Source organism: Cyanistes caeruleus, chromosome 5 (genome assembly GCF_971803275.1).
Source record: "Cyanistes caeruleus chromosome 5, bCyaCae1.hap1.1, whole genome shotgun sequence".
Classification (NCBI taxonomy): domain Eukaryota; kingdom Metazoa; phylum Chordata; class Aves; order Passeriformes; family Paridae; genus Cyanistes; species Cyanistes caeruleus.
The window spans coordinates 61,679,364-61,693,165 of NC_141705.1; the positions used below are offsets into that span (position 1 = coordinate 61,679,364).

At 42.0% G+C, this 13,802-nt stretch overlaps 1 protein-coding gene across 2 annotated transcripts in view; it reads left to right on the top strand.

Annotated features, from left to right (window-relative positions):
* RNF150 (ring finger protein 150) overlaps positions 1 to 9,497 on the top strand; it is a 123,146-nt gene extending 113,649 nt beyond the window's left edge. The window contains exons 7-8 of one of the 2 annotated variants that reach the window (XM_086889800.1): positions 4,625 to 4,784; positions 5,637 to 5,769. In XM_086889800.1, coding sequence (XP_086745926.1) covers positions 4,625 to 4,743 — 119 coding nt within the window. In that variant the 3' untranslated portion in view covers positions 4,744 to 4,784; positions 5,637 to 5,769. Of the gene's footprint in view, positions 1 to 4,624 lie in introns of both variants that reach the window. The other variant, XM_086889801.1, reaches the window with a different exon arrangement.
* The last annotated feature ends 4,305 nt before the right edge of the window (positions 9,498 to 13,802 follow it).

Sequence of the window (13,802 nt, forward strand, 5' to 3'; positions counted from 1 at the left end):
GGACGTGAAATGAGTAGTAGTACTTCTCTGCTTATTCTTAAATGGGTGTAATAGCAGAGAGCTACTGAAAGGTCCAAAGAAGGAAAGAAATGCCATCTTAGACAAAACTTACATATATATGTAATGCCAAGAAACTTTTGTTGTTAACATTTTAGTGTGGTCTCATTTTTCTGCTGATTTCCTGGATACAAATTGCTTATTGACATTTGAGCCCAGGCTTTTACAGCTTTTACAGCTCAGTCAGCTTGGGGGAGATCTCAGCCTCTGAGGCAAGCTGGAGAAGTTTTAGCAGAACCCCATGGCACTGCCCGTGTCCTAGGGACATCAAATGATATTATGGGATATGGCCTCCTTGGGAAGAGCACGCTGGTGAGCAGGAGTGAGGCCTGAGTACAAAGTCCACGAAGTTTCATCAGCTTGTTTCTCACCTTTGAGTGGGTCATTGCAAGTATATCTCAGCCGGTGCCCATGTCTTTATGCTTGGCAGAGAAATAGGTTTATAAATGCACTTTTCACTCACTGTTCAATGCTTAGCTCCCTCCCAAGCCTCTTGCAAGCAGTATCAAATTCTTAGAAACCCATTGTCTGACCTCCTTCTTTTGGAATATTTATTAGTGTACAACAGCTACAGACTTAAACCAATGGTTTTGAATAGCAGCAGTAAAATAACTATTACTAGCATGCAGTCTTACTGTTTTGAAATCACTAGGGTAATTAGATATTTTCATCCTTGTTTGATTGCAGTAATATTCAAATATAAGCATCACTTGATGCACTTTTCCAGAAGTAAGGGCTGTACCACCTTTGTGTAGGTCACTTCGAAATCTATGTGGTGATATTCTTCCCATGCTAGTGTAATTGAGTTAAAATAATACTGGCTAGAAAAGGAGTTTGGTTAATTTCACCTCTCAAAAGAATGTGTGTCAGGAAATACAAGTGAGTGGAAGAAGTCTGTCTGGACAGGCAGCATGCTGTGTTGTATTATGATGCGAGAGGAATGTGGCAGGGAGGTCTACAGTTCCCTGCTGTAGGTACTACAATGGCTGGAAAGCAGCTTAGGATGTGCCTTTTGCTTCATTAAGCAAAAGGCTTTCTGCCCACGATAAGAAGCACTGTACAAGACAGTGGAAGTATTAAAGTATGTGTGGTTAGACAGGGTTGCCAATTTCAAATATCTAAATTCAAAGGTCAGATATTCCAACACAAAATCTGTCTAGAAAATAGAGATTTAATTTTTAAAAAGCTTTGTTTCCTTTTTGCCTCTTAAGCTTCATTTATTTTTAAGTGAAAGCTGAGATCTTCACTGAAAGTTGAGCTCCTCATCTGACTTCAGGGCTTTAAGAAAAACAGCAAATTACAAAAATCTTGCAAAAGGGTAATAAAGGGTTTAGAGTGAGTCAGGCATCTTCTGTAAAAGCTGTGTGATTGTATAAGCTTTGTCATTGTAAATAGGATCTGAAAGGCACGGATGCAAAATGCAGGCTAAGCTCCTGGCACTTGCAGTGTAGTTGAGGTTTGCTTACCTTTTACAAATAACAGTAATTGTGCTGGCTTTTATTATTGAGCAACAAGCCAAAAAAAGAGCAATAACACAAACCAGCACAGTCTGGCAAGCCTGTGTTGTGTGGGGGAGCCATGGTGAGGCAGTCTGTAGACCTTGCAGACAGAGTTACCTACAGCTGATCTGTGTCTTCTGCAGCCTCCCAGAGTTTCATCCTGTGTGTGTTGGGGTCAGTAGCAGGACTTCTGTTTACAGGAGCCAGCAGGTAATGCTGAGGGATACATTAATTTCCTTATGTTGCCTACAGCTTCCAAATAAATGTCAGTGCTTCCCTGAAAGGGAAGGTATAAGAATGGTGATGTTCTCCCCACTCTGCCAAAGCTGTAGCTTTAGGATTTTGAACTGCTTCACTGGTGGCAAGCAAGGAAGGTGGAGTGCTTCTGTTTCTAGGCACTATCACAGTGCTGGAAAAGCAATGCCAGAGCATAGACATGGGCATTTTTAGCATTGTTCCTTGTACCCTTGTCATTCTGATTGGGAACGTCAATAAAGAACGACACGGACTCTCAAGGGAGTCACAACAGGAGAATCTCTCTAGTGTATTGCTCTAGGCTTGTCTTATAGACAGATATGTGGAAAATACAGAAAAGAAACTCTTATTGGTTAGTAAAGTGCTACATCACCATCATTGGTCAGGGGGGCACACTACCCCCCTGACTCTCTCCTGCAAGGAAAACAAGAGGACAGACAAACAGCACCTGGCAGTTGTTTTCTGTCTCTGAGGATTGTTTTGAAATCCTCCTATGAAGTTCTCAGGCAGGACTGAGAGGCCATGGGCCTGCAGTTTCTGCAGCTCTCTGCAGCCTGTTCCAAAGCTAGCATCCATACCTGTTGACATGCATTTCAGTTCCAAAGAAGACAAAGCCCACACTTTGCAAAGACTAAGATCCAAAAATTTAAATAATTTTATAGGATTTGTAAAATAAAACTCGAGTTTGCTGGTTTGGAGAGTGTGTGCTGCTGTACCTCCATCAGATATTAGGTAGGTGAGCTAAAAATCTGGTCCTGTTCTATCTGCCTGTCTTGAACGCAGTTGAAATTTTTTTCTTCTGTTCAACCCTGGAAGAAACAACAATTCTTGAAATGACATTTCTGCATTATTAAATGCTGCTTGTTTGATGCTCTGACATTTGGTGTTGGCAGCTCTGCCTGCCTCTTCAGCATGCATCTGGCTGTCACTATTCAGCCAGTCCTTTGCTTCTGCACAGCTAGTTCAAATGGAAAACACCTTAGCTCTCAAAAGTGCTCCAAGTGGCTGTTCAACATGGCTACACCTCAGGAACCTTTATATTGCAAATATAAACTTGCTCTTAAGCATAACTTTAATTGTTTTTAAGAATCCTATTAATTATAGAGGAATGATAAATAATCCACTGGTCTAAAACCACATTATTCTGAGTCAGGGATCTGTTACCACTAAAGATTTTAGGTGCTGGAGGTGTGTGAGGTGCTCTGATGTACTCTAGGATCTAGTAGCTCAGCTGAAGGTTCAATGTCATTGAAGACCACTGAAGTCTGCAGGATGTATCATTCAGCTTGTAAATACTTCCTCTACCTCTGGTGGAAACATTTCTGGTCAGAAGCAATGCCTTCAAATGTTTACTAATGTCATGCTGAAATGGAAAAAAAAAAGATAGATATATAAAGATGTTTGTGCATTAATTATTTATCTTGCAACCAAGAAAGTATAAAAGTAATCCAGGGTGAAAACTGGGAAGAATTGCAAAGGAAAACACTGTCTCTTTCAGTTTGAATAAAGCAGATCCCATTCAAGCTTTCTCTGCAGAACATGAGGTCTAATCCCAACACAATTAAACACATATAGAGGTTTTTCCTATAAAAGACTTAAAAATCATGATGCTCTTGAGAGGAGACTAATTGTGTTCACTCAGCTTCAAGTGAATAATTAAACTGTGAGGAGTTATTATTTTCCTGGTTCCTCTGTCATGTTTCTTACTTATTAATTCTTAGATATTCAACTTCTAGACTTTTTAGCATCAATCAGGCTCTGCTTCTATTGTCTGAAAAATAAAATATATAAATTAAAAACTGCCACAAATTTACATACATTGTATTGTTACTGTATAAATACCATCTTTGTAATTAAACCACTTGAAAATATGAACCATCAAATTTTTCTGTCAGGGGCTCAGCCACCTATGAAGGTTTTGTGCCTTGGAAAATCTCCCTAGTGTGCTCTGCTTCCCTGATTGTTCTTGGAAGAAATTAGCTTTTAGTCCTTTAAAATCTGTTGGTTTTATTTGCTGCTAAATATACACATGGTAAGTGCTGTGGGATCAAAACAAAAACAAGTTGCTCTTCCTACAATGTGATTTGCAGCTTGGCAGAAGTCAACAGTACAACTCACAGTGAATTTGGGGTCATGGTGCATTAAGGTAGATCCCTTCGGCCTGGATCAAGAACCTGCAAGGTATCTTCAAATCAGAGGAAAGAGTGAATTTAAAAAGACTAGAAAAGGACAAGAGAAGCCACTTGAGAAGGCAGGTAGCCTAGTCCAAAGTCCTGGATTTGTTTTGTCCTGGTCCAATGCCTATGTTCCTACATTAGACTAGTGCCCTCTTAAAAATGTCCTCTGAAATTCTATCACTTACTGAGAGTTTGGGAAAATTTTTTTCTGTTATGAATGTTTTCCTGATGACTGAGTTGCTCTGCCAGGTGCCTGTGGCTTTATCATTAACCTGCTATATTTGTGGGGAGAGTAGGATGATGCCAGGTTGAGGAAATGAAAGCAGACAGGGAGGGCAATTCTCAGGTGGTGGGAGGAAGTTCATGAAGGACCTGGATGAAGAGCTCTGGATGGGAGGATTAAGAGAAGAAAATGTTACCCATCCAGGCTCCTTTTTATCATGTTTTTTATTATGAATGGCTTGAATTTTGGGATATTTTGGAAGTGTTTTAGACAGATATTGAATAAGAACAAGGTCTGTAATCTAATCACAATCTCAGTAGTGGAGGAAACTCTGGGTTCCACCTGCAGAACTAAAAATTAGTAATATATTAACAGAAAGACATGACCTTTTCCTGTCTTTTCTACCCTCACAGATGAACAGGAGCCAGCAGTCAGCAGTGATTCAGATATTTCATTGATCATGGCAATGGAGGTTGGACTGTCTGATGTGGAGCTCTCCACTGATCAAGACTGCGAAGAGGTGAAATCTTGAAAAATAGAGATTCAACACTAAACTACAGGGGAGGGTCACAGGTAGGGACTCAGTCGGCTTTCTAGGATTTGGACCAGTCATGCACATGCCTCCAGAGCACTGTCACTCCTGCACACTCCATACTGAGATGGTAATGAAAAGCAATAGCAACTGTTGTATCTGCCTGGATGTGGTTTCATCATCTACACACCTTCGTTTGGTTCACATGGGAGATGGATACTTCCAGTTTACCCACGTGCTTGAGAGCAGTCATGGAACTGTCCAGGGAACTGTCATTGCAACTGTAATGACAACTTTAGTGTTTTCTACACTTGTTCAATCAAATTTTTGTTGGGTTTTTGAAAAGGCATATGTTTATTTTATTTGTTTGTTTGTTTGTTTATAGTTTGTTATGATTGGACACTCTGTTTTTATTGACTGATCCCAGCTTTTTCAAGAGTTCAGTCCAGAAATCTGAACCTGTTCACTGGTCACTTCATGACCTGACCAGGATTTATCATTGCTTTGTTGTTTCTGCATGAATTACATGTGGCTGGCTTCAGAAGGATGATGCACCAGCACCCTGCATTAATGTAACACCTGCTTTCATTAAGTGGAAAGCTTGGAAATAGTATATTCTGAAGGCTTTTATTTGTAAGAGAGCTCTGAATTAGCTGAAATTTGGGTTAAAATTACATTAGTTTGTCTTTTACTTAGAGCTCTGTTCTAGACAAGTATTGTGCAGTGTGAAGGATAGAAAGAAAAGCTTAAAACATCACTCCATCCATGTAGTCCTGTCCTGTATTTTATGCTGTTCACGGGTGTCAGTACATTAGTGTCCTTCCTTCAAGTGACAATTCAGTACCTGGAAAAAAAGATCTAGCATAACATCATTTCTTTCCTTAATATTACAGACCAAAAGCAGATCAGTGGGCTAAAGGAGCATCTGAGAGGTTTCCCGAGGCTGCCTATTAACAGTTCTGCATTAAGCAGGTGACAGTATTCTTACAAAGGGTCTGGAGATTCTGCTGTCAGTGTCACAAATTGGTAAGGGAGCAAAAGGCAGTTGTTTGAAGTGTTTAATTCCTGGTTTGCTTTGGGTCTTTTCCCTCAGTGGGTTTCATTTCTTACTTTTTGACAGCAGTTTTTGTCTGCTTGTTATCTTAAAAGAGTTCAGGTGGTTTGTTGCCCTCCAGAGTCCCTGTCAATGTTGTCAGAAGCATAATGGAATATTTGCAATTTGTATACAGATACATATACCAAAATATAATGGGAAGGGAATTTGAAAATAAAAGAACTAACATAAATCAAAACACCTAAATAATAATGACCTGACATAATAACTTATTTCATCCTGAGCTCTGCTTTCCAGGTAAGAGCTCATTGTTAATTGTTCAGTGTATGATTTGGTTTTTCAGTCAAAATACTCAGCTGTGAAGAAGCTTACTGTTACACAAGAGTACATAGTTTCTGTTGAGAATCAGATGGTTTGAATCATCTCCTGAGTCAGTCCACAGAATCAACATGTGAATGTTGAACACAGAATCAACAACTCTGCATGAAATTTCATGCAGAGGTCAAACATTTTGACTTGGCAGTGTCATGGTGGGATCTCAAAATGCAACTGTTAGAGCTCATTGCATTTAATCTCCTTGCTGATTTGTCAAATGTGAAAACCAGCTTCCAGACAAAATTTCTCAGATTTTATTCAGGAACAAATGTGTTCAGAACTACCCCTAAAATTTTGGCTGACTTGCTTTTTTAGTATAGAAAGAAGGAAATAATACTCTCCATGCTCTTTTGTCCATTTAGAACTAATTAAACATTTAGTTTAGTTTTAGTTTATGTTTTGTGTCCCTAAATTGCAGGGCAATCTTGAAGTAAAGGTTTTAAACTGACAGAGGGCAGATTTTGATTAGAGATTAGAAATAAATTATTACTGTGAGGATGATGAGGCACTGGAAGAGATTGCCCAGAGAAGCTGTAGATGCCCCATCCCTGAAAGTGTTCAAGGCCAGTTTGGATGGAGCTCTGGTCCATCCAAACTGGGTCTAGGGAAACCTGGTCTAGGGAAAGATGTCTCTGGCCATGGCAGAGGGTTTGGAACTAGATGATCTTTAAGGTCCCTTCCAACCCAAGCCATTCTGTGGTTCTATGAAAATTACCCATAAAGGTGCAGTTACATCTTTAAAAGCCATTGAAATGAAAATCTTTTTTCAATTAAAGAGATAGAGGCAGCTGGAAATTTTGGTTTAAAAAGAAAATTACAGACTGTTCCAGAGGGTACACTAGGTCAGTCTTGACAATATTTGTGGTTCTGTAATCTTGTTTTCCTTATTCTTTTATGTCTTCTCTATTTCTTGCTGCTATGGGAAAGACCTGACACATCAATGTTGAAATTGACCCCTACACATGAAAGTTTGCACTAGGTACTGCATCAGTTCCATTTAAGCTCTGTAAATAATGCTGAAATGGGATTTAAATGGTGCTTATATCAAATTTTGACCCAGGAATGAAATTCATTTCAAACTACTGCAGAGGAAGGAATGAGGTTGGTTATATACAGTAAAGGCTCCTTACAGAAAGTCCACACACTGGTACAATTTCTTCCACTGGAGCCTGGGTGCTACATGTCACAGGACAGACACAATGTCCAAGTTGTCAGTGATCCTTTCACATATACACACTGTAGCACAGCACACAGGCAGAGAACTCCTGGCCAAATTGTTTGGGTTGCAGAGGAACTGTCACAAAGTCTTCATTTTATTTCATGAACTGAATTAAGTTGATCTCAATGGATAGATTGACCAATTAGCTGTTGCTGTAGCAGAATCACCCACAGCACAGCAGAACAAGCAAAGTCTGTGGAAAAGTGAGGCAAGAAGGGAAACTCCCAGCTGACACTGAGCTGGGTCCTTTGCCTAGAAAAATCATTAAAGGGAGGTGTGCTCAAAAAGGCATCACAGATTTGGTAATTCGGACCCTGCACATATTTCTGAGAGTTAATGAAGAGCTTTGTAGAGGTCTCGCACTGTGCACACACTTTTTCTAAATATCCCATAATTAGATTTGGTCCTTCAGGGTCCACAGGTGGCCACTGGGAAGAGGCAGGGTGCCAGGCTGGGCGAGTGGTTTTGGCATACCACCAATAAGTGATATGCCTTTTAGTAGAAGCATCCTAGCAGATCTGATTCAGGAGTCTTTCTGCTTTTGCTTTTCCAGTTCTACCTGCAAGTTCACTTAGGGAAGATGTTGTTCCATCCCTGTCCTCAGGTGTTCTGCAGCTCTGAGCAGTTAAGTGATGATGAGAGCAAAGCCAGGTTACACATCACTGAAGCCTGAACTTAGGAAAGCACTTAAGTAAATGTTCTATTCTGTCCTTCTAAAAAAAACCCACTTACGATTATTTTTGGACTTGCACTAAAATCGCATTATTTTCAACAGGTCTTCTATGAGCACAATTAAGCACCTGTGTCAAAAGGAAATGTTTTCCTGAAGCCTGACCTGACTAACAATGTGCTTTGCATATATAACCTGTGAACTACCTTGGGAATTTGAAGTGCTTTATAAACATTAAGACCCCCTCATGTGTGTTTGTAACATGTATGAAAGCCTTAATTCTGTATATCTGCATGCCCATGCACACCTTGGTACTGCTGCCCACTAAGTTTGGGCATTAAGTAGGTGAGGTTCAGCTGCTGGGACACAGTACTGGCTGCTCAGAAAGGAGAGCAGCCTTTAGCATGCTTCCAGGAAAGAACAAAATCCTCTAGAGCCCTCTGACAAGCAAGTGTTCACAGATACAATTCTGCAGGCTGGCGCTATGACTGGGTTGGGGGACACAGGGGCAGTGGCCAGGGGATTGTATGGCTCCCAAGAAAAGGCACTCTTGTCATTAAGTTGATCCTGTGCCTCTCCCAGCAGGTACATCTTGTTCCCATCTTGTCATCTGAAGCACTTTTCTATGAGCAAGTAGTAGGTGGGAAAAGCGTTTGCCTTAGTGAGGCTCATCATCACTCAGGCTGGGCTGCAGGATGAAACTTGGTGAGACAGAAACTGCACTCAGAGTATACTTGGATTTTTTGGGTTTCACTAAGCTGCCTTCCCAAAGGTCTGTTCCATAGTTAGGATGCATAGAAAGTTATACAGGCAGAATTTTGCACTCACAAGCAACCTGATGTATACATGCAGATGTGCAAGGCATGAGGTCTACATCCCCTCCTCACAGCTCACCTGTTCTACTGAGGATGCAGATCTGGCACTTTCTGAGGGTTTGGGTTTTTTTATTTTCTGACTGCTTTAGAGCCTCAAAACCAGGATCAGGACTATCATAGCACTGCAGTTCATTCTTTAAGCACTCTAGAATTAAATTGACATCTATGCATATAAAAGTGCATTGATGTGAGTATGGAAACTGTACTGTTGTGAAATCAGAAGCAGTTATCATTTTTAGGCCATTTATTTGAGGAAGACTGTGGCACTAAAGAAAAAGGCTTTATAGAGGCAATTCAGAAAAATAAATTCTTGAAATCACATATGATAAGTAGCCTCTTGGATCTCACTAATGATCCCTGGATCAAATCCCAAGGGAGTCATTGCAAGAAGGGCATTGCTGTTGGGGTACATCCATTTTGCAGGACTAAAATGGTAAAGAAATCCAGCCTGTTCCTTCCCAGCCCATCTCACAAGTGTTTTTCCAAGAGTGAGCCTTTGTTGCAGTGGAAGGAGATCATGGGATCAATGTAGCATTTCAAATAAAAGGCAATCAAACCACAGTGCTGCTTCCTCTCCTGTGTTTTGTGCTGCCATATCTCTTGGAGCAGGTTGGAGAAGGGAAAGGAGCTAGCCCAAGTTCAGCTCCAGGGCTTGGTGAAAAGCAGGCCATGGGATTTCAGCAGGTTCGGGACAGCCAAGCTTCTTCATGGCCAATGTTGACCCTGGGATTGGAACTTTGTTGATGAACACTGAGCCCATGTGGGCTCATTTGTTTTGCAGATGCAAAATGTGTCAGTGTATTTAGGGCAGTGAATCAGCTTGGTTAGCATGAGTGGGAAACACAATGTGGTGTATTTTAGGCCTGAGGGAAAATGAAGCTGTAGGTGTTGCCTTCGCAGGCTTCTTAAATAGGGGAAATTGATCCAAAGTAAGCACTACTTTCATTTTCCAAGCTGTTATCTGAACTAATTGATAGCATCTGAGAATGAGGAATGCTAGATGGACTGTTCAGGGAGGATTTGTTTGTGAAGCAGTTGGCAGCTGTGGGTTGGGAGGGAAAGTGAGGGCAAGGGTGAGGGCTGCCGCTTGGCCCATTTATCTGCCCATTTCTTTTTCAAGGAAACATCCTTCTAAGCAGGAACTGTATTTCAAAGGGAGAAATAAAGAAATTAAAGATGTGGATTTTGAATGAAAAGCCAACGGATGGTCTTTCCATCTGAATTTAATCTTGTCTCTCTCAAGTATTATAATTGTGAATTGGTGGAAATTACTTCTTTCTGTAATGAATGGAAAAAGAAATGGGAGGAAAAAAAGGAGCAATAGTGTTTTCCCTTTCTTGTTTATTTCTTGATTCTTTGGTCCTGAGCAGCATTAAACATAATAGCCAGATCAAGATGCTTGTTTGCTCTGAATGTATACAGTTATTTCAGATGTCAAATATCTAAATGTTTTGTATATGTATGTAATGCCATCCTCAGTACTTGTTTCATGTTAGGAACCTGAAATGACTGTACCGTTTTATAATTAGATATGTAAAGAGGGGACAGTGGGTACGAGGTTCTGTTATTTTTATACCAAGATGTTCCTTGTATTTAGTGAACATTTAAAACAGTTTTGTACTTGTCAAAATATACATTCCATCCATTTCCAGAAGAGAATTATTTCTATTTAGAGTAGTTTATAAGCAAAAAAAAAAAAAAAAAAAAAAATGTGGCATCCCAGTTGTATGCAGTTCCTGAACATAGCAGCAGTATCCTGGTTTCCATGATGGCTAAAATGATTTTTCTAGCCATGTCTCTTCTCACAGCAGAGCCCTACCAGCAAATGCAAGTGTTAAAAAAGGAATAAAAATCCCAAACTAAATAAATACCACATGGATCAATGCAGAGCTTAATGTAAAAACTTCCTTAAGTTCAGAGACAATGGCCTGTCCCAGTGAAATTCTCAAAAGTAATCAATCCTCTGGACAGCAGGATCAGATTTACTGGGAGGCTTCAGCTGTCTGTCCCTGCCTGGCAGACTCACCAGCCTCAGCAAGCTGAGGCTGTGCAGGGTTGTTACACTCCTGCATTGTGGCTCTAGCTGTGTTGAAGCTTTGGTTTGGGAAACACCTACCAAAAGGCCATGGCAAAATCACACTGTGGCATTTGCCTGGGCCATGCTTCTTCTTGTCTTTTTCATTCCCTCCTTCTCCCTGCTACCTATGACATGCTGCCAAAACTGTGCAGTAGCAGTTTGTGAAGATTATTTTTTGGCCTTTTTTCCCTTCTGTACAGTCTTGCAAATAAACTTTTAACTCTTCACTGACATTTTGTAACGTATACATCTTCCTCTCCAATGCACTTTATCTCTCTTGAAAAATGTGGGAGTCAGAGAACTACCATCTTAAAGGGATTTGAAATCATGAGACATACTTTTTATTATTTTGTGTCCTTGCTTTGTTAGATACTGTAAATGCTAAAGAGCACAGACAGTGACTCAGCTGGGGGAAATACCAAAATGTTGTGGCTAATACTTGGAAGCATTATTCAGTAGTCCAACATGGCTATTTTTGTTATATAGAGGATTATAATGTAAATATGTGAGACTGTGTTATTACGTACTAGTAAAATATTACAACTCTTAAAGTTAAGACGGTGAATTCCAAGGAATTTTATTGCAAGTTTTTTAATAAAACAAATCTGATTATTGTGTTGTATGTATTTTCTAGCAGCCTGTGTAAACCTGGAATTTCCTGACTTGTGAAACTCGTGGGTTGTTTCTTCCTGAGCTCAGCCACTGCAAACTTTGGCATTCATAGGAGGCAGAAGGTACCGTGGGAAGGGATCCAAGGGACAGCCTAGTCTTCGTGACACATCTCCAGCTCCTTACTGCTCTTGTCCCCTCTGCCCTTCAGTTGCTTGTAAACAGAAAGCAGCAGCTGTGTGAGAGGTAAATGCTTCTGCTGCCTCAAGGGAGAGCTGCAGCTTCAGCCCAGACACTGGGCATGATGTGTTAAAACAGCTTTAAAAGATGACTGCTCTGCCATGCATCAGTGGGAATTGCACCACTGTTGTGAGGGGTTATCCAGCTGCTCTTCCCTTGCCTTATCAGACATCACTGTGCAACCCTGGGAGCAGGAGGAGGAGAGCCCTGTGGTTGTTGTCCATCCACAGGTATGCTGCTTGCAAAAGGTTTGAGGCACAGTAAAAATCCTGCCTAAATGTAATTTAAGACATTTACAGAATAGTTTTCCAGTAAATGCAAAAGAAGACAGAGAGAAATCCCTGAAAGAGACAGCTCCTGGCTCAGACTACAGTCCTGCCGCGGGTCCCAGCCCGCCCCCATCCTGGCCCACCTTTTTTCCTTTCTGGCTGCTGCTTTTCCAGGCACAGCGCCGCCTTCGAGGTGACAACACAGCCAGATCAGCTGGAGCCCTGGACTGGATTACACCCAGGAGCCGGGAAGGCAGCAGCTGTGGGCCAGTTCACTCTCAGCTCCCCAGAGCCTGCTGCCTCCTTGCTCCTATGCACCCACCCCGTTCATCTCTGCTCTGCCCACGACAGAGGGGCAGCAGCTGGCTCAGAGCAGGAAAACCGCCTGCGATTTAACGTGGCTTTATCAGCAACGCCGGGAACTAATTTTCTCCTCTCAGCTCCTGTCAAGCAACACAGCCTGAAGCTCCCAACCCACCAGCCCTGCTCCAAGGGTAGAAGCCCTCCACATGAAAAGAAAAAAATCACCCTGGGTTGCCTTTGGAAAGAGGATTTATATCTTTCTAGCCAAGAAATCCGGTCTCGCTCTTCCCCACGCATCTCCCTGCCTGCCAGCGTCTTTGTTCCCTGCCTGCATTTCCCAGCCAGCTCGGGGGAGCGGGGCTGTGTTCCCTTGGCAGGCAGCTGTGCGCGGATGCCGTGTGAGCCGCACAGCCGGCGCAGCAGAGGGAGCGCCACGCCGAGCCGTCCGCAACGCCAGCGGGGCTGCAAAGAACCACGGGCCACAGGCAATTAGTGCCAGGATGTAAGCACTACTTGGGACTCGTGTTACATCACTCTCTGTTCTATATGGAATTCATTTCTAGTCAAAATCTGGAAATATAGCGGTGCTGCTCTGTGCTCGGTTGCTTTGTGGTTTTGGCTTGCTTTTTTTTTTTTTTCCAGAAGAAATAAGGCAAATTGTACTTGCTCTTTTGATTCAAGGAGGTGACATTCAGACGCATCACAGTCAATGGAGAGGATGTGAGATTCAAAGGGAATTTATCCAGGTTTGCTCTGCACAGCAAATGTACATACAGCAGTATGTACAACACAGGATCCCTGGATATCCAAACCATGCTAAGAAAGAAAATGCACTTTTAGGTTGTATCTCCAAAAAGGAGATACATTCACCTGTGCTGGGTTTCAGGAAGCCGCTCTGGAAAAAGAAACACTGAGAAGGCAATTCTCTAACACAGGGAAATCAGGTTTGGAGGCATCCCTGAGCGAATAGGACTTTATGACCCGAAAGAAATCTAATGAGCCGCTGTATTTATCAGCATTCAGCTATAGGAAATCGGTGCTTAACAGGTGAGGCTATAAATTTGCAAAACGCTCATTCCTCAGTTTCAATTTCTGTGCAAACAAGTTGTTGGCAAGTCCTGGCAGCAGTGGCAGTGAGCTAAGTGTCACCACCCTCACATGCCTGGGCCGCCCCCTGCTGCAGGCTGCTGCATGGCTCCTCTGGACATCCTCCTGGACATCTGAATCTGCAGCTTGGGTTTACAGTCCATCCACTCACCTGAGAGCAAAGGCAAGCTTGCACAGGGAGGCCAGCAGCAACTCCTGGTGATTGAAGCCCAGGCAGATGTCCCTCCTCCTTCCTGCTCCAACTAGGAAGCATGTCCCTCC